At 43.9% G+C, this 22,220-nt stretch overlaps 1 protein-coding gene across 1 annotated transcript; it reads left to right on the forward strand.

Annotated features, from left to right (window-relative positions):
* Positions 1–3,439: 3,439 nt before the first annotated feature.
* Positions 3,440–17,105, forward strand: KIAA0895 (KIAA0895 ortholog). The gene is made up of 7 exons (XM_048511609.1): positions 3,440–3,816; positions 6,087–6,772; positions 9,297–9,440; positions 11,215–11,347; positions 12,632–12,937; positions 15,217–15,314; positions 16,300–17,105. The coding sequence occupies exons 1-7, from the start codon at positions 3,789–3,791 to the stop codon at positions 16,459–16,461; spliced, it is 1,557 nt and encodes a 518-aa protein (XP_048367566.1). The 5' UTR covers positions 3,440–3,788; the 3' UTR covers positions 16,462–17,105.
* The last annotated feature ends 5,115 nt before the right edge of the window (positions 17,106–22,220 follow it).

Here is a 22,220-nt window from a genome sequence, read left to right on the forward strand (position 1 = left end):
TTAGACCACAAAGATTGGTTCCCTTTGGATGAAAAGACAGCTCTGAGTCTGGGCTCCACATCCCCCCCTGAGTTCCCTCTCTAAACCTTACCACCTCCAGGCACTGCTCTCAAATTGTCCAGAATTTTCCAAGAAAGAGTTGGCAACCTGAAGGGAAACTAAGGGTGCTATTATTCGAGACCAAGGTGACCGATTTCCCTATTTTCCTATTTCCCGAGTGAGAAAGGAAAGATAGTGGCTGAGATGGAGGGCTCCAGTGGTCAATACATTCTTCAGCCATCCCTGAGCACAAATAATTCTCTATAGGGCTGTTTATATAATTATTTCTCCTGGGATCAGAAATCTTGAACTCGGCAACCTCTGCTGCAGCAGTGAATCAGACACTGAAAAGAAATTTAATAAAAAGAGTGGACGGCCCAAAGCAAGATATTGGTTGATTTCTTTTTTTATTCCAGAATAAGTGATTGTGTAAAACAACATTATCAGTGTTAGATTAAGTTCATAATCAAAAAGTAACTCATGAATGCTGCAAGTCCTTCCCCACCCCCCACCCCCACCCCCACCCCCCGCCGCCATATTATTTGTGCTGATAAAGATTACTGCATCAGGATAACAACCCTGTTGCACAGCAGTGAGGGCTCTGAGGCAACTCTAGTTGAGAAAATACTTGTGAGGCAACTTTAATGGAACTGCAGGAAACAGTAGCTGGTGCTGTGACTGGTGAAGTAACCATTTAAGATTGCAAATACCACTCATGCTTGCTTGGGAGTGTGAGGTTTGCTTCGGAGCAAACACGATTAGGAGTGGGCTGAATACTCAACAAGGGAGGTTAAACCAACTGGAAAAATTAATTGGTCCTTCAGTACAAGAGCCAAACCATATATGATAGTGGCAAACCCATTTGTTTAAACTCCCTAGGCCTGAAAAATTATGTACATCTATGGCCGTAGTGGCGAACCTTTGGCACTCCAGATGTTATGGACTACAATTCCCATCAGCCCCTGCCAGCATGGCCAATTGGGAATTGTAGTCCATAACATCTGGAGTGCCAAAGGTTCACCACCACTGATCTATGGAAACCACTGATCTATGGAAACTCCCTAGGCCTGGACCGACCATGTACATGCATGGTTGCCAGTTCTGGGTTGAGAAATACCTGGAGATTTTGGGAACGGAACCTGAGGAGACTGGGGTTTGGGGAGAGGAAAGGCTTCAGTGGGGTATAATGCCATAGATTCCACCTTCCAGTGTGGCCATTTTCTCCAAGCGAATTGGCCTTTGATGCCTAGAGATCAGTTGTAATAGTGGGAAATCTCCAGTTACTACCTGAAGCTTGGCAGCATTTTGTACATCCTTAACCCCCATTGTTTGATTGTGTGAAAAAAAGAAGGGGAAAGTGCAGACGCGTAGCGGCAATGGGGACGTCTGGGGCAGTTTGTCCTAAGCGCCGCCATTGCTGTCACATGTCGGGGGGTGGGGAGGGGCATGTTGGGCGGGAGGGGACGCGTGGGCAGCTCATGCCCTGGCCGCAATTCCCCCTCTCTTCGTCCCTGGGAAAGTGAGGCACAGGACAGGAGGAGAGGTATGGAGAGAAGGAGGGAACATACTTGACAAGGGACTCTGGATTCATGGCTGCTAGCTGGCTGGAAAGGCCCTTGATTATGCTGACTGCAATAAAGGGATTGAGCAGCAGAGACCTATTACTACTGCCTTGTGTTTACTTGTAAAGACAGCAGAAGCACAACAATATTATTTATTTTATTTTATTTATATCTTCAATTTCTATACCGCCCAATCCCCGAAGGGCTCCGGGCGGTGAATTATGTGGCCCTGCCACTGAGGTACATCGCTCATGAGCTAATTAATCAGTCATGTGCTAATGTTCATATGATACTTAAAAAATGGTTTCAAAATATATGCAATATCTGGTCCTTTAATTCTTTCCAGGTACTTCACTCGTGCATCGGCAGTTAAGAAACAAAGTACTTGCAATTGACTGATAACGCCATGTTCCAGATTCATTTAAGACCAAGACTGTGAAAAGAAGAATCTACACATGACCATCATTATGTGGAATGAGTCTACCAGTATATATTTCAAGACCCTGTTTCAGATGATTCATGGATCTCAGTGAAATAATTTCAGGTATACGGATGAAAAGCTTAGATGTTTCAGTTCATATCTTACAGCAAAACAAAACAAAGGAGCGTTGTGCTATTAGAGCATAAGATGGTGATGAAGTGTATTCTCAGATGGCAGATAAACTTGGCCATGGAGATGAAAAACATCATCTGCAGTAGTATCAAAACACTATGAAATGCATGCGGCAGCAGTGATATTTCAACAGAGAGCTGAGTTGTGTGTGGTCACTACGCTCCTCATATACAGCAGACATTGCAGGAGCTTACGATCTTAGATTCATTAAAGAAATTTTATGTTTGTAGAGGAAATGGTTGTTGTAACTGAAACTTAACTGATGGTATCAGATTTCGTGATAACTTCTACTTCAATAATTTCACACTGTCATCTCCCTTTGAATGGTAATCTTTAGGTCAGTGGTGAATTATCCTGAAAATAAAGCAATAATCATATAGACAAGCATCCATCTGTGTTTAAAATAAATTAATATGTGCCGTAAACATCCAAATCCTGTGCTGAGAACTGGATTCTGTTGTCTGTGCAAGCAGAGTTGTATGTAGCTCCTTCGTTCGCATCATTTTTTTGGTCAGTAAAAGTCACTTCATCTTATCCATTCTCGCAAGCCCCCATTTGGCCAAGGAGATCTCCTACAACACTGCACAAACATTTCGGCCTCTGTCATTATAACCATGTGGGCAGGGGTGGGATTCAAATAATTTAACAACCAGTTCCGGTGGTGGGATTCAAATAATTTAACAACTGGTTGTATACAAGCACCATTTTAACAACCGGTTTTGCCGAAGTGGTGCGAATCTGCTGAATCCCACCGCTGCATGTGGGCGAGAAACTTGTTTTCATTGTGTTTTTGTAAAAGTGAATCTTTTCAAGATGGTGAGTGGCCCATTGCAGAACACTCACAGCTACACCTATACTGAAAACATTATGTGCACCCCACCAAGAATACTTAAACTTGCAGGTTAATGTGCACAACTGTGCTTATGAGCTGTCCTTATCAACAGGAAGACTGCCAACATGGCAAGTTAGCTAGAAAGCAGCTGTGGCTCCCTGTCCCATTTCTTTTAGTACCAAGAACATGCAGCACTACTAGTGACAGGCAGACCTCACAAGCAGTATTGCTTGTCAGAATACCACCATGGACATCCACCCCATCTGCAGTGCTCGGCTGTTTCAATTGAAAACTACAACTCCCAGCATCCTTCACGAAGCACTGCATCTTGGGAAATGTAGTTTCCTATGAGATCCACCCTGGTGGCATTCATTGCGCAGCTGCAAGCCTCTTGCGGTTTCTTTTCCGTGTATAGGTCAGTGCCCTGAGATGTGAGAGATTGGGCGGTGTGTGTGTGTCTTAGCAACAGACATAACCGCTGTCTCCTATGTGTCCCTGTACAGGAAGCAGGAGGGAGGAAGGCGAGACGGGGTCTGGAGTTGTGGGGATTTCTTTGTAATCAGCTGGGCTCTTTGCACAGTGGCTCAGCACTGGGTGCATCAGTGCATCTCCTTCCTTGCACCTTGGTTGCCTCTACCTGGCTTTTCATGCTGGAAGTGGCCAGTGAGGGCTTCAGGTCTCCAAAAGGGGAAAGGGAGGGGAAAGGGAGAGAATCTTAAATAAACACCCCCGCCCTCCAGGAATGATGCTGAAATCCATCCGTGTCACTGGTGAGTATTGCTTTGAAGGGGGGGGGGGCGTTGTTTATTATTCAGTTTTTGCAATCACGGACAATTCAATTGTAAGCAAAGGGGCTGGGTAATTTGGGTGTTAGTGCCATTAAAAAGGAGCCCAAATGCACCCCCCCTAAGGAGTAATTAACCAGTTCTTACGATCCCCTGGGAGATCTTTGCTCAGATGGGAGTTGGCTTAATTGAAAATGCTACACATTCATTTTGCATGGTTGAGATGGAATCTGTTTGCTTTTTAAAAAAACCACACATAATGTAAACAATACAGAAACATAATGTTACATGGAAAAGCATAATGTAAACATACCTTATTTTGAACACAATATATAGGAATTGAACATACACACACCCATGTATACGTATCTTTGCTTTTCGTGCACAGGTGTCAACAATGCATTTTGGCACATCCCTTGTCACAAGCAAAGCCCTGAGGGTCTGTTTAAAATCAATAGCAACGCTACCACTGAATTATGCCAAACCAGCAAGATGCGTTAATCTGTCAGAAGGTTCTTGCTTTCCTGGGGATTGTAATTTTTTAACATTCTGTGCCCCTGACTAGCTTGGAGTTAATGTCAGAAAATACAAGGCACTGCAAGAAAAGAAATCCTCATATCCAAATGGAAAATTTAATAATATTACGTGCAGTTTTCTTCTGTCACATTTGAGGGTTAAAATTTACCAGCAGGCCACGCAGGAAATAATGGATGAGAAACCAGTCAGCAGTGTACAAATTGATGCTGTTCAGAGATTTTAAAAGTGTAGCCCCTAATTATTTTCTGTAAAGTCCCTTCTTATTTTTCTTTACTGATAGAGAGTATTGTTCAAGTAATTTCATAGAAGTAATTATAATGGAAAAATAGGGATGCACAGAGACCATCAAATAATAATATACTTAACAACAACAACTAATGCTTTTATTATATTATGTAAGCATAAATTCATGACTGCTTAATACAACAAAAAGTCTCTTGTTCACATTGCTTTCTAGGCATTTATTTCCAAAGCTACTTTAAATACGGGGTGGGGGGTGGGGGGGGGAGGAGAGAGAGAGAGAGAGAGTAAGGGCAGAAGAAATGAGTTAATGTACCGGTGAGGCATCACAATATATATTTCAGTCCTTGTTGAAAAGATGACAGCTAATGGTGGAAATATTGTTAAAAACAGAATAGTCTCAGAACTGCCAGTATTGGGGTGCCTAAATGGGCAGATAAACACTTGAGGTTCTAAGGGCTAGAATCATTCTCTTCCTTCCTTCAGTTAGACAACTTTTGATTCAAATTTGTTCTATTTAATCTGAAATAGCTACCTGTTTCAATTTATTTTTGCCACTTTTTTGGATTCCTTCCATTTTTATCTTTCATTAAAAAAAAACCAAACAAGTTTCCAGCCCTTGCAGAGGTTTGACCACTTTGTGTTTGCCTCTGTTTCTGTTTGAGCCTGCCTTACTCAAGACTGTGGTGGCAGTAGGCTCCCCAGCTTGTTATTTCAAATCACAAGCAGAGGAGACATGATCTAGTCAGTTTCAATCTTGACCGCTCACCCTTTGGAGTGGGGTAAGGTGAAACTGACCAGATTTGCCAGAAAGCATTCCAGCCCTTGACTCCCACTTGATTGGTTAAGCTGGAGGAATGGTGGCTAATAACATCTGAAAATAGGGTATATGTTTGGAATTTTCCCTGTCTGACTTAGGGAGGGACTGTTACTCAGTATTATAGCATCTGCTTTGGTTCAGTGCTGAGTCACAGCATTGCTGGGGAATTGAAACTGGGAACTCCTGGTGGTGAAACAGATGCTCTCACTGAACGACAAGGATAAAAACTTGATTTAGAACCATACATGAGACTTTAGATTCTTATGAAGCCAGTTTCTGAATCAGCTTCTCTGTTTGCATGATGGTACAGCAACCCTGGACACATTTGCCTGCGTCAAAGGGTATGTTGAAGAATAGTCCGATTGTATTGTTGAAACTTCCCTTCAATATTTCTGTGCTTGTGAAATTATAGTTTCAGTTGAATATAACCCTTTTTAGAATATGACATTGTTAGATCGAAGATTTATATGATCTGAAGAGAAACCAGGATATTTACTGTAATCATCTTATGCAGATCAAGGGCAATAATAAAGACTGATTGATTGTTAAATGAATAACCATGCAACCATTAATTTCAGCAGAGTTAGACTTGAGTAATTCTACCTCGGATGGCACTGTTTGTATCTCTGTAACTGTCTCCTTCCTTTGTTTAACACAGAGAAACTTCACTGGCCACAAAGGGAACTCTCCACAAAGAGACTCTTAACTCCTGAAGAACATGAACTGATTCTTCAGAATGAAAGCCCCGTTCAGAACTTGTCCCACTCCGGAATCCTGAAGGACACGTTCACCACAGGGACTAGCAGCGACAATGTCCTCCTGCAAAGCAAAGAGGGGAAAAAGCACCTGTTGCAAAAGCATCCCTCAGTGTATCCCAAACGGCACCGAAAGGCCACCAAATCCTCCTGCAGACTGAGAAGCAATGAGCACCACAAGCTCAGAGCTTCCCGGCCTTTCTTTCGAGGTGGGTGGTGCTGCCTCAGTCGACAGCCCTCCCTCTTCATCACCGGCCCGGTGACCCCCAGTGGCAGGTTATCTCACAGCATTTCCGTGGCAGGTTGTGGCATCGCGCCCTCCCCCCGGCCCAAGGCCAAACGGCGTTCTCCCTCCAGCCTGCCCAAACCAAAGCAGCTGCCACCCCCCAAAAGTTGCTTAAAGGAGGGTGATGCCGCCGGGCGGAAATTCTGTATCCTCACGGCCATCAAGCCTTCCAATGTGGAGCGAGAGAAGGCGAAGTTCTTCAAGTCTGGTTATAGCTACAACCCGCAGTTTGAGTACGCAAATCCAGCATTGTCCAACGTGTTGGAAAAGCACAGCCAAGCCTCGGGCACTTTTCTAAAGCAGGTAAAGGCTGCAGATGCTTCTCGCAGACTATGTCACTCTCACAGCCAGAATCTTTTTTTCAGTTTCTTCCCCATCCTCGTTGTATTAAGTCTGCCATCTATTACATTTTAAGCTTGCACCTCTTTCCAAACTTATTCTGCTACCTGTTCCTCCTGTAACATGTGTCAGCGGTCGTTTTGGTTTGTGTAATGGCTGAGATCCACATAGAACCATGTTCAGTGGCATAGCACCAACGGGGCGGGGTGGGGGCGGCGACGCCTCGGACACGCACCTGTGCAGGGGCGTGGCGGGAGCACGGGGCACATGCGTGGCCCGGGCGCAGTTCCCCCTCACTCCGACCCTGGCAATGTGGTCCATGAGGATTTGTGACATCACTTCTCACAGGGAGACCATAAGTTATTCTAGAAATATCTAGAAACTTTGTGTTCCTGTGAGTGTATATGGTTCTATTGATTTGTTGAATGTATAATTTATTTTAAATGTTTTAACGTTGACATGCTTAGAAGTTTGTTGCTATGGGAACTTTATTTGTGTGGAAAGGTAGCCTAGCAATGTTTTAAAGAAATGAAACTTGGATTCCCACACCCTTCTTGGAGACCCGCAGGCATTGACCAAAATGTGCTTGTAGTTCCCAAGATTTTTGGTTTCGCCAGAAGCTTGTGAGAGAGAAACTTCCAATGCTGGTGGCCTGGTGAACTTCAGCCAGTGTTTCATATTTTCCACTTCTCCTTGGTTCACTTTTGTCAGAAGGAAATTCAATGAAGGAAAGGGTCGTGCCAGAGGATAAAATATTAAATGGGGACAGTCTGTTAAATGAAATAAGCAATTGTTCAGTAGAAACTTGATCTCTGGGATGACTACTGACTGTCATGAACATCTTTCAAACTGCTGGGGCCTTGTTACAGAGCTGAAGATCTGTCACTCTGAATTATTTAGGCTACTCGGTGGAAAGTACATAACCCTCATACTGTGCTGTTGGGAGTGTGCCTTTTCTCGTAAGATTCTATCATCATGGCACGGCCAACATGGTAGAATCTGTGGCAGCGAAGAGTAGATATGTCAGACTATGACTGGAGGGACCCAGGTTCAAATACCCATTCTGCCACAAAGGTCACTTGGTGATCTTGGACCTAGTCATACCATTGCAGCCTAGTCTACACCACAGCATTTGTACGAGGGTAAACTGTGGGAAGAAAGGCTTGGGTACAACATGTGACCGAACCAAATAAAAATAAAGAGTTATCCTTTAATGGGCTTCCTCAAACCCAGCCAGGAGGTGGAGGGAGCTCCTTATTTGGGCAATGACATCAGGGGGAGTCACTGCCCAAATAAGGAGCTCCCTCTGCCTCCGGGGTTTGAGGAAGCCCAGCCAGGGTTCCCCTTCCCCCTCCAGGAGGGCAGCAACAAGCAGCTGGTGCAGCTGCAGGGAGGTCATCCCAGCCATGCCCCCAGCCTCGGCAGAAGCCTGAAGAGCCGGCTGATAAGCAATGACTCGTGTATAAGCCGAGGGGGCATTTTTCAGCCTTAAAACAGGGCTGAAAAACTCGGCTTATATGTGAGTATATACGGTATGTCCATTTCCTCAGGTATGGTTCTTTCTCCTCCTTTGAAATGATTTGGGCGAGCCATATGGTCAGGATCTCCACAGGTGCCCTGGACCATAGATTGTTTGAGAACACTAAGGAATGGTCATCTTTCCCTTTATTGCCAATTTGGAAACTGAGAAGAAGCAAGCCTTTATTGGCATAGACAACAGTACAACAGTAATAAAAAACAGATTAAAAACAGATTAAAAAGCATATACAATACAGGTCGAAGGAAATCTACTGGCATTTAGTAATTTCCAGGAGAAAGTCTGCCACTATCGTACAGAGAGAAATTTGGAAACTGAATAATTCTTTAAATGTTGAAAATATCTATATATACATCAGATTGCTGAGCTGAAGACATAGCTGTGAGCCAGCGTGGTGAAGTGGTTAAGAGCAGGTGCACTCTAATCTGGAGGAACGAGGTTTGATTCCCCGCTCTGCCATTTGAGCTGTGGAGGCTTATCTGGTGAACTAGATTAGCTTGTGCACTCCCACACACACCAGCTGGGTGATCTTGGGCTAGTCACAGCCCCAACAGCCTCACAGGGTGTTTGGTGTGAGGGGAGAAGGGCAAGGAGATTGTAAGCCCCTTTGAGTCTCCTTACAGGAGAGAAAGTGGGGATATAAATCCAAAAAACTCTCTAGTTTCCTTTCTACTAAACTTACTAATTATATTTTTCTTCAGTTTAGTGACATGTAATACCTGTGGCCTTTCTCTTCACAATTTACCCTCATGCAAAGATAACCATTGGTGCATCCAGATATATGAACAATGGCTTTTACTTGGGTCCCTAATGTAAAATATGAAAATGTAAGATACCGAGGGATTTTGGTTAAGGGGAACCATGTGTTTTATTCTCTGTGTCGCCATGGTAACCTGCAAGAGCTCTTTCCTAACTTTCATATAAATTTCTCTGCTTTTGTCTCCTCTGCAGGCCATCAAAATTATGGAACTGACTTTGCAAAAATACGGAAGCTATGAAAATTTTGAGCTGGCTACAGGGGGCAGCCTCCTTTCTAGAGCTCGCATCTGGAGCCATGTCAGGAAATACATGGCGAAGGAAGGTTGCCTGGGCGAGGTTGGCTCCCTTATAAAAACATCACCTTGCACCCCAGGGAATACCCAACACATGCCCCAACTACAGCCTCCCTAGAGCAGGAAGAACAGGGTGAAATGTTATCCTATAAAATTCAAATATAAACAAGCCAGTTTAGAGACCATTCTCAATGGCGGTAATGAGGTAGTTCTCCATTTTGCTAAGCTGGTTGACAAGTTTTATTATATTTAAGGCAGGGCAAGCCAGTTCATGAGACCCGGGTGCTGCAGCAGTGGCGTAGGAGGTTAAGAGCTCGTGTATCTAATCTGGAGGAACCGGGTTTGATTCTCCGCTCTGCCGCTTGAGCTGTGGAGGCTTATCTGGGGAATTCAGATTAGCCTGTGCACTCCCACACACGCCAGCTGGGTGACCTTGGGCTAGTCACAGCTTCTCGGAGCTCTCTCAGCCCCACCTACCTCACAGGGTGTTTGTTGTGAGGGGGGAAGGGAAAGGAGATTGTTAGCCCCTTTGAGTCTCCTGCAGGAGAGAAAGGGGGGATATAAATCCAAACTCTTCTTCTTCTTCTTTCCTAGGGGTGCCCAGGCCACCTCTTTGCAAAGCAGGAAGCCATCGCCATCAGAGGGTTGGTCTTCCTTCCATTAAGAAGCAATGGATAGGCCTGTCTTCTGCAGTGGCCCGGTCAACACATTGTTTTTTTTATGGTGGGTTGACCAGCCCTCCAGAGAGTTGATCACCTGTGGATGAAAATTGTGGTAGACCTGGCCACTAGAGAGCTTGTTCCAAGATGGGGAGGGGTGCACAATTCCAGTGCTTGCCCTGGGCGCCAGTTTTTGTAGATACGCCTGTATTCTTTACACCTCTAATGACAAAGGAATCTGAAGTCTTTATTCAGGTTGGGGAGAGAGGGGGGACGGCTTGTTTTGAAGCTTTGATGAATTCTAATGTAATGTTTCATGCTGGGGTGTCCCTTTGAAGTTCATTTTTTGATGTGAATTTCAATTCAGCTATTTCAGAGTAGTTGCTTCTACATGGGACCACAAAAGAAAAATAGAAATGTAATGTTTTGCTTCATTCTGAGATCCTTTATATGTAACTCTCGTAAAGGCACTTGTCTATAGTGTTCTGAGATGTGTGCTATTTTGCCCCCTCCCCCCCCCCTAGCATTTTTTGGGCTTATTTTCACTGCCACCAATGTCCTTCTCTTTAAACTTCTTAGTTGAACCCAAAGGACAGGGTGGCTTAGTTGTATTTGGTAAAATGGCAGAATGGTCAGTATGTGGGGGTGGCTGTGAGCCAAAAGGGGACCCTTTAAATAAAACAGCTGTTCTCTTAATGAAATGACAGGCCTCTGAAGATGCCAGCCGTAGATGTGGGTAGAACGTTGGGAGCAAAAACTACCAGACCACGGCCACACAATCCAGAAAACGCACAACAGCCAGTTGATTCCGGCCATGAAAGCCTTTGGCAATACATTAACTGAATTGGCATTTGTTGTTTCACTTATTTATTATTTATTATTTGGATTTCTATACCGCCCCATTCCCAAGGGGCTTCTAAATGTATCCTGTCCATTTTTGCTCTAGTTATTTGGAAATGAGAATAAGTACATGCACACTTCTTCAGATATACATTGAATAGTTACTTCTTCAAACTTAAAGTACAGTTCACCTGAAAAATGGCATGTATAGATATAGATATGCTTCTGCAGCGGTTGGGGGGGGTGGGGGAAACAAGGTTAAAGTTGGGAAGAACAAACCCTTAATGCATTGAGACTTCCCTCCCCCCCCCCCCACAGATTGTGGTTCACGTCACTGAAGACTTGCTTTCTCGAGCCTCGATGACAGTCATGAATGGCCGTCCAACTCTGACAATCAATATTGCTACTGCACGCGAGCATTGGCTGGAAGGAATGTTAAGGCATGAAATAGGTACGGCAAAGACATCGTGGTGGCTATTCAGAAGCTTTGTGGGTCAGGGTTTCCCTGCGTCCGTTTCCCAGGGCAAGCCCACTGAGCCCCTGAAAGTTTGTTTGTGGGGTTCAAGGAACTGTCAAGAACAACTCAAGTTGGGAACTGTAAGAGGATGGGGGGGGGGCATCAATAGACATTGCCACTGCGCTATTCTGCCAATGGAGACGCAGCTCTGCTTTATTAACTGTGTGTTGTTCTCACCTTATGTTTGCTTTATAAGACTCATGCAGGGGTGGGGGATATTATAGCAGGGAGAGTCACTGAGAAGGATGGAAGTGCTTAACTCTTTCCCTGCCTGATGATTCTCCGTGTAAGTGGCCTTCCCGCTGCTATTTTTAAGTTATTTGCTTCCAGCTGGGCTCCAAGAGCAGAAATAAGCCTGACCTGGTGTATATGTATTTGCTGGGGGAAATCAACATGTATAGAGTTAGGCATTTCATTCCACTCTCGCTCCCTCCTCCAGTTCCTCCACCTCCATTCCATCCATTTATTTAGTACTCATAGACCAACAAGTCATGAGCAAAAGGGAAAGGGTATATTTATAAACAGCGTATCTAGAACTTTCTCCCACCTCAGATGGTAAAAGGTCTGGAGTCCATGCCCTACGGAGGCAGGCTTGGGTTGCTGGGGATGTTTAGTCTGAAGAAGCAAAGGTGGGGGGGGGGCCGACATGTTAGCTATGTTTAAAAAGGTTCCTGACCCCTGGCCTAGATCAATATGCTGCCTCAGAGACTAGGACACGGAGTCATGGATTCAAGGTGCAGGAAAAGAGATTCCACCTTAACATTAGGAGGAACTTCCTGACAGTTAGTGGAATTCACTGCCTCGGGCAGTGGTGGAGTATCCTTCTTTGGAGGTTTTTAAACAGAGGCTGGATGAGCATATGTCGGGAGTTCTTTGATTGTGTGTTCCTGCATGGCAGGAGGTTGGACTTGATGGCCCTTGTGGTCTCTTCCGGCTCTATGATTCTAGTCAGTTTGCAGATCTTCCCTTAGAAGGTAGGTGCAATCTAGCAAATGTCACTCACACACAATCCTCGTTGAAACAAACCTGAGCCCAAGGCAGAAATTCAAGCCCACAATCTAAATTGTTCACTTTTTATCTGCTGATTGATTTGGGAAGTCCTGAAGTTTCCCCTGCAGGTAGTGTCTAGAGGTATGCGATTCAGATTTCTGCCATGGTGGTTGCTTGTGCTACTTGTGGTTAATATTCTGACATGGCCCATCTGAATATTTTGTATAGGAACTCACTATCTTAGGGGTATTAACAACAACAGTCAACCCTGGAGCAACTGGCCAGGTCGCAGAAAGCATGGACTAAAACCCATCAACCCCACGGAGGAAGGTTTGGCAAGCATTCATAGCGTTCTCTTCCGAAAAGACCCATTTCTATGGAGGGCCGCCCTTCTCTATTACACCGTCTACCAAGCTAGTCAAATGTCCTTTAGCGATCTATTTCTGGATATTGGAAGGTTTGTCAAGGACCCCAATACAAGGTGGGATTATTGTGTTCGAGCCAAGAGAGGTTGGACTGATACATCCCAGCCTGGTAAGTTTTTTTTTTAATCAATTCAAATGTTTTCCTTGAAATCCATGGTTCAAATGGGGGTCTCACGGGAGATCAAGAGACAAAGACTAAGGCTGGATCCAGCCAACTTTTAAACACTATCTTACCCAATTGCCTTATTTACTACAGCCAGTGATCCATGTGTCATTTTCCATGCAGGTCCCACAATCCCCAGTATACTCTTTTTTGGAGGGCAAAGTAGATCCTACTTTCTCCCCCCAAAAAGCTGGTTAGATCCAACCACAAGCTGGGACAGAACTGGGTTTGTTTTTCCCCCTCGTCCACATGAAGCCTTCTGGGTGACGTTGGGCTAGTCGCAGTTCCTTCAGAACTCTCTCAGCCCCACCTACCTCGCAAAGTGCCTGTTGTGGAGAGGGGAAGGGAAGGTGATTGTAAGCTGCTCGGAGACTCCTTAAAGATAGAAAAAAGTGAGGTGTAAAAACCAGTTCTGACCAAGTTGAGTCTTTAAAATTGCTAGTTAGGAAATATGGAAAGGATCTCTTGTGAGCGTGAAGTTGGGGGTACAAGCCCTATTTGTTATTCAAAATGTGATTTTTTTTAAAAAAAGCGTAATACAAAGAGGACACGATCAAGATGTTTGATCTTCAGAATTAGTTTGAACTTCTTTAATAGTCATCTAAATGTTGAACTAAATCATTCTTCCTTGGGTGACTACTCTTTTTTTGATGAAGAGAATCCTCTTTTCAAAAAAAGGATTCAAATCCCAGTTGTAAAGACTTTGCCTGCATGACATTCTATCACAAAGTTTCTATTTCAGTGGCACAGGTATTGATTTAAGTATTTAGATGCTGATGCCGCAAATTGTTGGAGGACCAGGTTTTTAGCTTCACTTCCTTCACTACGATTAAATTGATTTATATCCAAAATATGTCGCATAACTACGTTGGGACCTGGAAGCCAAGTACTCTGGCTGATCAGGAGTATGTTTACTCAGGAGCAAGGCCCTCTGAATTCAATTAGGTGGATTTTCAAGGATTAGATCTGTCCTCAGATAGTATTCTTTTAATTGTTCTTGAATAAAGATGCACAAGAATATAAAGTATTTGTGCAGATTTCAGCCAGCAAATATTTTGCCTCTTTAAAAAAAAACTGGATCACCTCCTTTCTGATCTGAGTCAGGCCATCCTCAGAGCCTCTGCTTTGTGTCCTCCCAGCAGAGGCATAACTGCAATGGGGACATTTGGGGTAGCTCTCCTTGGGCACCGCCATTGCAGTCATGTGGAGGGGGCATGGCGGGGTGGAGCAGGGGCATGGTGTGGCAGAGGCGGGAGGGGACGCGCGGGCAGTTCATGCCCCAGACGCAGTTCCCCCTCCCTTCGTCATTGCCTCCCAGGTAAGATGGATGGCCACAAGAAATTGAACTTTCTGTTGAGGAACCTTGTTATGAAACTCCCCCTCCATGCCTACTTTTTGGGCACCGAATCTGCAGAATGTTTGGTGCTAGCATGAGAAGCTGCATCCAGCTAGGCTTTAAAAAAATATTGTGATCTCTTTTTAATCTGGTTCTCGAGTTCCGTGGTCCCTTCAACACATGTTCTGCATTCTTCATTTATTTTATTATATTTATACCCCGCCCATTCCCGGCCAAGACCGGCCTCAGGGCTACTTACAATAATGTTAAAACACAGCATCAATATAAAATTTTTAAAGAAACGAATCTATAATGGCACACTATTTAGTGCAGTCCTAGCCTAAGAATTCATTTCATACCCTCTTACCGGACATAAATTCTCTGCTTATCCAGTGGGGTGGGGGGTATATTTACAGAAATATGCAGGGTAATTGTTAGCTTTGATTTATTCTACATACGTATAATAAAATTATTTAGTTTTTTAGACTGCTACTTGTGCTGCAATATTTAATATATCATTGTGAACTTTTCTACACTGACTTTTTTCCTGCATCTTGGCTTGTCAGCTGCTTTGGTTTTTCTCCTCCCTTACATGCGGCATCATTTGCTCTTGGTGTCTCTCCTGAGTCTTTTTCCTTATTTGTTCAGTGTTTGTGCAGAAAACAGTTGGCCTCAAAATACAAAAACATGGGGAAAAAACTCAAAGAAAACCTGGGAAACTAACAACTGGCAAATGATATGGTATGTAAAGGGAGGAGGACAGGAATTATTTGGTTAAGAAGCTGAGCTACAATGAAAACTTGGTATGGAAGAACCTGTGGGAACATATTTTGCTGAGAGTGCGGGCTTAATAAAATGTGCTTAATTTTTAATTTAATTTTTTTAAAAGGCTGCTTCAGTAAAGATCAAGTGTACTTGGACGGCATCCTTCGAATTCTGAGATACCGGCAATCCATTGATTTCTACTTACTGACAGCCCTAGGAAAGGTAGGTGAATTTGCTGGGAAGCTAAACCAGCAGGCTTAAGTGGGTAGTTAAACACTGCTGGTTTAACTGGGTCGTTAAACTAGCAGTGTTAATGCTTTTAAAGATTTGAGAATGTTGATATTCAGAGAGGAATGAACAGAGAATAAATAGCAAATCAGTGTTCAAAATATTATGTTTAGCACCATGGGGATTGTCTGAACTCTGAAATTAATTGGTCACAAGTATAATCTACATTTTTGGTATCCTCATGGAAAAAGTTTGAAGAGGAAACCAAGCATTGCGCTATTCCATTTCCCCGAATCTGCCCCCTCTGTTCTCTTGCGCAACTCTCAACCTCTTCAGCAGACAGAAGTTTGCATTAGAGGAAAGTACTCTTTGTACTCTTTGTACTTTTAAAGCAGTATCAATCCTGACTTTATAATTTGTTACACTCTGGGTTGAGAGAAGAAAACTGACAAGCCATTTCGAAGCCGTTCTACCAATCCTTGTTTGGTGCTTTTTACACATCTGCCCAGGGTGTTTTTGAAGCCTTTCTTGTTCAGCACTAGCTGCTACAAGCAGTGGTGAGATTCAGCAGGTTTGCACCACTTCGGCAGAATCCCACTACTGGCTACAAGCCAAGTAGAACGCTAAGCTCAAACCATGCTGGCCCCTTGGATTATTTGCAGGGAGCCGTAAGTGAGAATGGTAGGACTCCCTTGTCACATTCTGGGTACCATTTTGAGAACTTCTTCTAGGAGTTCCCTCTATACAGCTTTTCTACATGAATGAATGCAGTGCTACAGAAGTGGTTGGACCTGGAATAGACTTCATTTGTGGAAGTTGTGGAGAACTTGTTCCTAGGCTCACGGATTTTATAATCATGTGCCAAACTCTGAAGAAAGACCCCAGTGCATGGTTTTGGGGAGACAGAGAAGATTGTGTTTGCAGAATCAGATAACCAAAACAAGAATGCTTTGGTGTGAACCCTTCCTTACATGCGTAGGTTTCCTACGAGGATGTGGAACGCCTGAGGGAATTTGCAGTGCTTGAAAACATGAGGGTGCCACACTTCTTGCAAGACCACATCCGGTACATGGAGCACTTGGAGAAGATCATGGAAGTCAACGAGCTGTCGGACAAGGAGCTCCAAGCACTTGTTCCTTAGGGCGGCCATGGTTTTTTTGCTCCCTGTCAGCTTCACAGTTCTACTGAATTGGGATGATTTGACCTTATATTGATGCCTGGCAGCACCTGAATTCTTTAAAACTGCCTCTCTCTTTTTTTGAAAAAAAGAAAAAAAGTTAAGAAAGAAACCCGCATCTACTGACTGATGAATCTTTTCAGTTTTTAAACACCCCCCCTCCCCCCGCACTCATTTTCATTCCTTTCTCCAGGTATATGTTAGATTTTGTAAATTTGTGAGATTAAATTATAGATTGAACACAGACACATTCTTTAAGAAATCCTTGACACAGATTCTTTCTTGTCTCCCATTTACAAGTTCTGTATTCTGAGGAATGAATTTGTGATTTTTATAAAACGGTCGTACCGATTCAGCCTATCGTAATGAATTTTTAAAAGTTCATTCTCCCAGTGGCCTGATTGTTGGATTTGGATCTTCCAGCATGACTCCCGTTTCCTTCATGGGGAGGATTATACGCACAGATGTACAACGGGGTATTGTTCAGTCCTGCTATAGATGTACTGTTTCTTACTGTGTGCTGTCATTGGACCCTATTAATATGTTGACTGGTCTTATACCAGAGTCGACTGGGAAGGTCCTCCAATAAAAATGAAAACTTTGTCACAGCTGGTGTCAACAGCAAGCCCTTACTGCTGATGGACTAAAGACATACATATGGCTGTACTGTGGAAGGCTGCAACTGAAGATTCGTGGGTTTCCATGGATACCATGAAGCTGAGGCAGATCTTGTAAAATGTACCTTGTTCATGCACCCATAAGATTATGTTAAAATTACTTTCCTTGGAGAAGTTTTATTGGGATAAGTTCTCAAATTCAGAGAAGATTACCATAAGAATCCTCTGTACGTGGAGAATTTCTCAGAGTATTCCTAATGGGGTGGTCCTGTTCTTGCCAAGGGATTGGACTACAAATTGTCCTATTTTGTACCTCAGTACCAGTGGAAATTTCTGTCAATACATGTGAGGCACTGGGCTCGAATTGTTCATGGTGTTCCAGATGAGAGGTCTGTACAAGAACTTCTGTCCCTCCTAAGCATTTCAGGAAATGGAATTCTGGAAAAGGGCATTCCCCTTTTTCCTCACATGCAGTTGTAGCAAGGGGAGAAAATGGAAGAATTGCTTGTGAGTATTAATTATTAAGATACAAATAACCTTAAAACTTTTGAGTAATGAAAGACCCCATTGCTGTATCAAGTACACCCTTTATGAGGCAATAATCATCACGGAATAAGACTACCCCATAACCTCTGCCTAGATCAGGGGTCTGCAACCCGCGGCTCTGGAGCCGCATGCGGCTCTTACAGCCTTATACTGCGGCTCCGGTGGCCTGGAGGTCAGAGGGTAGCATAGGCGTGTCCCTCCAGGAAAGGTAAGTGGAGGGGCCAAACTGGAGGCGGCTCCACACGGAGCCACCTCTCCGGCTCAGTAGATCTTTGGGGCCATGGAAAATGGGTCCAAATGGCTCTTTGGGTGGTAAAGGTTGCTGACCCCTGGCCTAGATCAGGGGTAGGGAACCTGCGGCTCTCCAGATGTTCAGGAACTACAATTCCCATCAGCCTCTCTCAGCATGGCCAATTGGCCATGCTGGTAGGGGCTGATGGGAATTGTAGTTCCTGAACATCTGGAGAGCCGCAGGTTCCCTACCCCTGGCCTAGATCAATATTAAGGCCTAACTGCATGTTAAACAGTTTCTGGGTTTACCGCAGGTCCTGTTAAACAAGATTTGCATGGGGAGTTCCGTTTTGAAACACATTATTGGGGGCCTGATTCAGGGCAAGGATACTGAACTCCCCCACACACAATTTTCTCAACCAGACATGACCCCATGAAACTGTCCTTTGTTGTACAGAGAATCTTACACATTGCATGTAAGTATCCCTGTGTGGTGGTAGCAGCTTCCTAAGGTAATTTTCTGTCAGGAAACAGGTATTGGGGAAGAAGGCCGAAGCCCCCTTCTCCCCACATCCCATGGTCCCAGTCTGGAAAATTACATTGTCCATGTCCTGAACATCTGCTTTGACCAGAAACAGTGTAGCACCGTGGTGGCGAGCCTTTGGCACTCCAGATGTTATGGACTACAATCCCCATCAGCCCCTGCCAGCATGGCCAATTGTAGGGGCTGATGGGAATTGTAGTCCATAACATCTGGAGTGCCAAAGGTTCGCCACCACTGGGTAGCTTGTAATTTGGACCATATTGGACAGACCAAGCAGAGGAAGAAGTTACAAGTATATTGTTCTCATGGTTACCATTCCAGTCAGTTAAGAGAGATCCACAAAACCAGACCAGCTTCCATACATATTGCCTGTGTAGATTACTGTTTGTGGGAGCCTGACTGGATGCATTTGTTTTCTTCATTACCGCCAGTTGTCAATGTATAATTCCGCCTAGGTTTATAGGGTGATCTGGATCTGCATATGGCTGCCAGTAAAGCATTTTTACCTCTTTCTAGGATAAAGCATTCAGCTAGTGGAGAGCAGGCAAGAGCTCTTCTTGTGAGCGTACCTCTCAATTATAAATAGGGATTTAAGACCTCAGCCGCTGACAGTATTAAGACTGCCCACACAACTCCTTCCTACTGCAGTCCCAGGAGGAATAATTAATGCTTTGTTTTCCTCAAGTTGCTGTGCGAAAGAATTTAGTGTTCCTTGATGCTGCAAGGGCACGCCCACCCCCAAACAGATTCAAGCACAAGCAAAGGCCATGCCAGTTTTGCAAGTTATAAATACAGTTTTGTAACCCGATCGTTTGTCAGGAAAATCTCATTTGACGAGGGGTGATGGAAAGTATTTAGAAACGCTCCATAGTAGCTGCCTGAAAATAGCATTGTGCGTGTGCTGGAGTAATTGGTTCAAACATCAGACTTGTCAATTTTCAGAAGCTGGGCCAAGAACATGCCTTGACTTTGTACTGGTGTTGCAGTTAATCACTAACAATTCTGGGTGCTTGCCTGAATCCACTGCAGCCCACCAATTTCAGTACAGCAGAATCATGCTCCAAATGCCTAGGGCTGTAAGGATGGATTCCTATTCCCCACAAATAGCTCCTTGGTTCTGCCTGCTAAGATCTGATGAATGAAATGGACACACCGCTGTAAAATACTTATTAAAACTCTTCAAGAGCACTTGCAGATTTCATCGCCGTAATCAACTGGCCGTCGTGGGTTTTTGGGACGGTTTGACTATATAGTCTGGTAGTTTTTGAGCCTAACATTTCGCTCGCATCCATGGCTGGCATCTTTAGAGGCATGTCACTGTAAGATCTGTTTTTGGTGAACAGCCTATGTGGGCAATGGCGTGAGTTGTTCCTTTCTGGAACCGAGTAGCTCATTCTCTGTTTGGAGAGAGCTTTGATGGTATACATCTCAGAATCCAAGTCCAGCAGTTTCAGGGACTGTGAGAATGTCCCAGCATGAGGTCAGTGTCTCTACCCAAATAATTGTGAGGCTGGGTCATGCCACACCAACCCTTTTGCTGACTGTGTATTTTAAAGGGGTAAAATAGTCGCAGTAGATGTTCAAACTATACTTTCATTCCCCGACAATTTAGTCTTGTATTTCCAAAATCAGGGCTTTGGATCTTTATCGGATCTTGTCTACCCCTAAAATCTGACACAGCTTTCTAAAACTTTGTTTCTGCTGCTATCTCTCACTCCACCGTAAGGCACGCACATTATTTTTTTGACTGAGTTTTAACATCTCCAATGGAAATTGTTCCGAATTTTGCAACAGCACAAAACTTTCTGTGAGAGAAATTGTGGTTTGCAAGTCTTCTGCTCAGAATGTAATATTACAGTACAAAAAACAATACAAAGCTTTGACTAAAAACAAATATAATCGGGTCAAGAAATATAATCGTAAACCAGCATATTCTGATGGCTAAAATACGTTTTCTCGAGTCCAGCTTTAGGTAAATCGGATCCTGCCCCTAAATGCTCCCTGCTTTTCACAAGGTTGAAACACATAAACAGTGTCCTGTAATCGAATTAAGGCACGGTTAGTGCTAAACAGAATGTGCATGCCAAACCTATCAGCAGTCTGTGCCTGGTAGGCAATAGGCTTAAACCTCACAATACTGTACAGCTTTTAGCATTTGACAATAAATCAGAAGATGACAGACCCTCTACCAATTATTCTGGAGAAGAGCAAACAGAAAGAACCATGCCACTGTACGAATAGATCACGCTATGGCAGGGGTCTGCAACCTGCAGCTCTCCAGCTGTTCATGGACTACAAATCCCATCAGCCCCTGCCAGCGAAACCATGCTGGCAGGGGCTGATGGGAATTGTAGTCCATGAACGGCTGGAGAGCCACAGGTTGCAGACCCCTGCACTATGGAAAGTGTAAGCTTTGATGGCAGAAGAGAGATAAAGTCAACTTGTTTAACATCTATATAACTGCTGTGTATGCTAAAAATCTGCCCAATCCATCCTGTTAGGGCTACAAGACAAGTGTCTGCAAACCCAGAAGAAATCCCAGGTTTGCAAGAAAGTAACTTAAAAACAGTCACTAATCCCTGCCAAATCGGTAACGAAATTGGCACGTTGAAGGGGGAAAAAATGCACCATATGGCAAAATGTCAGCAAAACTGTTGGGAAAATAAAGGCAAGATTGTAGGAACTACAAGAAGAGAAAGTGAGCTGGCAAGGATGAAAAGAGTGGGTGGGACAAACAGCTGGAGTGAGGAAAGAGCAGGAAAGATAGACAGGAAGGAAAATTGGAAGCAAGGATCTGAAAGGAAATCATACTTTCCCTTCCCTATGACTCTCCAGGCTACCCTGATCTCATCAGATCTCAGATGCTAAGTAGGGTTGGTCCTCGCTAGCACTTGGATAGGAGACAACCATGGGACATTATGCAGAAGAAGGCAATGGCAAACCACCTCAGTCTCTTGCCTTGAAAACCCTACCGAGTTGCCGTAAGTCAGCTGTGACTTGACAACACTTTACACACAAATGCGCGCACAGATATCATTCTTTGGTCACATGGGAAGATGAGTCACTGGAAAAGACGGAAATACTTGGAAAGTTGAAGGCAGCAAGAAGAAAGCATGAGATAGTGTGACTCAATAATGGAAGCAACACAGTCCTCTGTTTGCAAGACCTCAGCAAGCCTGTTAACGGTAGGATATTTTGGAGGTCATTGATTCCTAAGTCATAAGTGTCTTGACAGCTTGTAACATGTAAATACACATGCATTGTGATTTTATCAGGTAGGTAACATTCTGCCAAAGGAAGGGTATGTATCAGCGATCTAACAATGGTTCCACAATATCATTTATCTCTTATGCCTGGAAACATCAAATGCATCTATTGGGGCAAGAGTTTGCAACCCTACCCAGGAAGGGGAAATGTTCCTTAAAGACAGGGGCCTAGCAGAACCAATTGGGGGTGTGTGGCTTAAATATTAAGCCAGGATCATGATTATTCACAATCTTACTTTGGAAGATACAAGATTACACATTCCCATTTGAATGATCAGTCTATCTGTGAATCTCACATTGATCTTGGAATTGTTATCAGATGACTACACTGGATTTGTAGTACTGATCACAAAGGAACACATTATGCGCATTCTCAAGAAGTCTATTGCTTTAGAAAATGGGAAATCTGATTATATCAACAAGTAGATTTGAACGAGACATTTAGTAACACAGTTCTGGGCATGAGGCTGTAATTCATTCACCTGACTTACTGTACAGATTACAGTTTTAATGCTGACA

Source organism: Sphaerodactylus townsendi, linkage group LG11, assembly GCF_021028975.2.
Source record: "Sphaerodactylus townsendi isolate TG3544 linkage group LG11, MPM_Stown_v2.3, whole genome shotgun sequence".
NCBI classification, from domain to species: Eukaryota; Metazoa; Chordata; class Lepidosauria; order Squamata; family Sphaerodactylidae; genus Sphaerodactylus; species Sphaerodactylus townsendi.

What these genes read in the sequence shown, in the direction of transcription:
- KIAA0895 (XM_048511609.1), top strand. Translation starts at nt 3,789, where the DNA reads ATGATGCTGAAATCCATCCGTGTCACTG. An exon ending in GAAATCCATCCGTGTCACTG is followed by an intron (nt 3,817 to 6,086) that starts GTGAGTATTGCT and finishes TGTTTAACACAG; the next exon opens with AGAAACTTCACTGGCCACAA. An exon ending in CGGGCACTTTTCTAAAGCAG is followed by an intron (nt 6,773 to 9,296) that starts GTAAAGGCTGCA and finishes TCTCCTCTGCAG; the next exon opens with GCCATCAAAATTATGGAACT.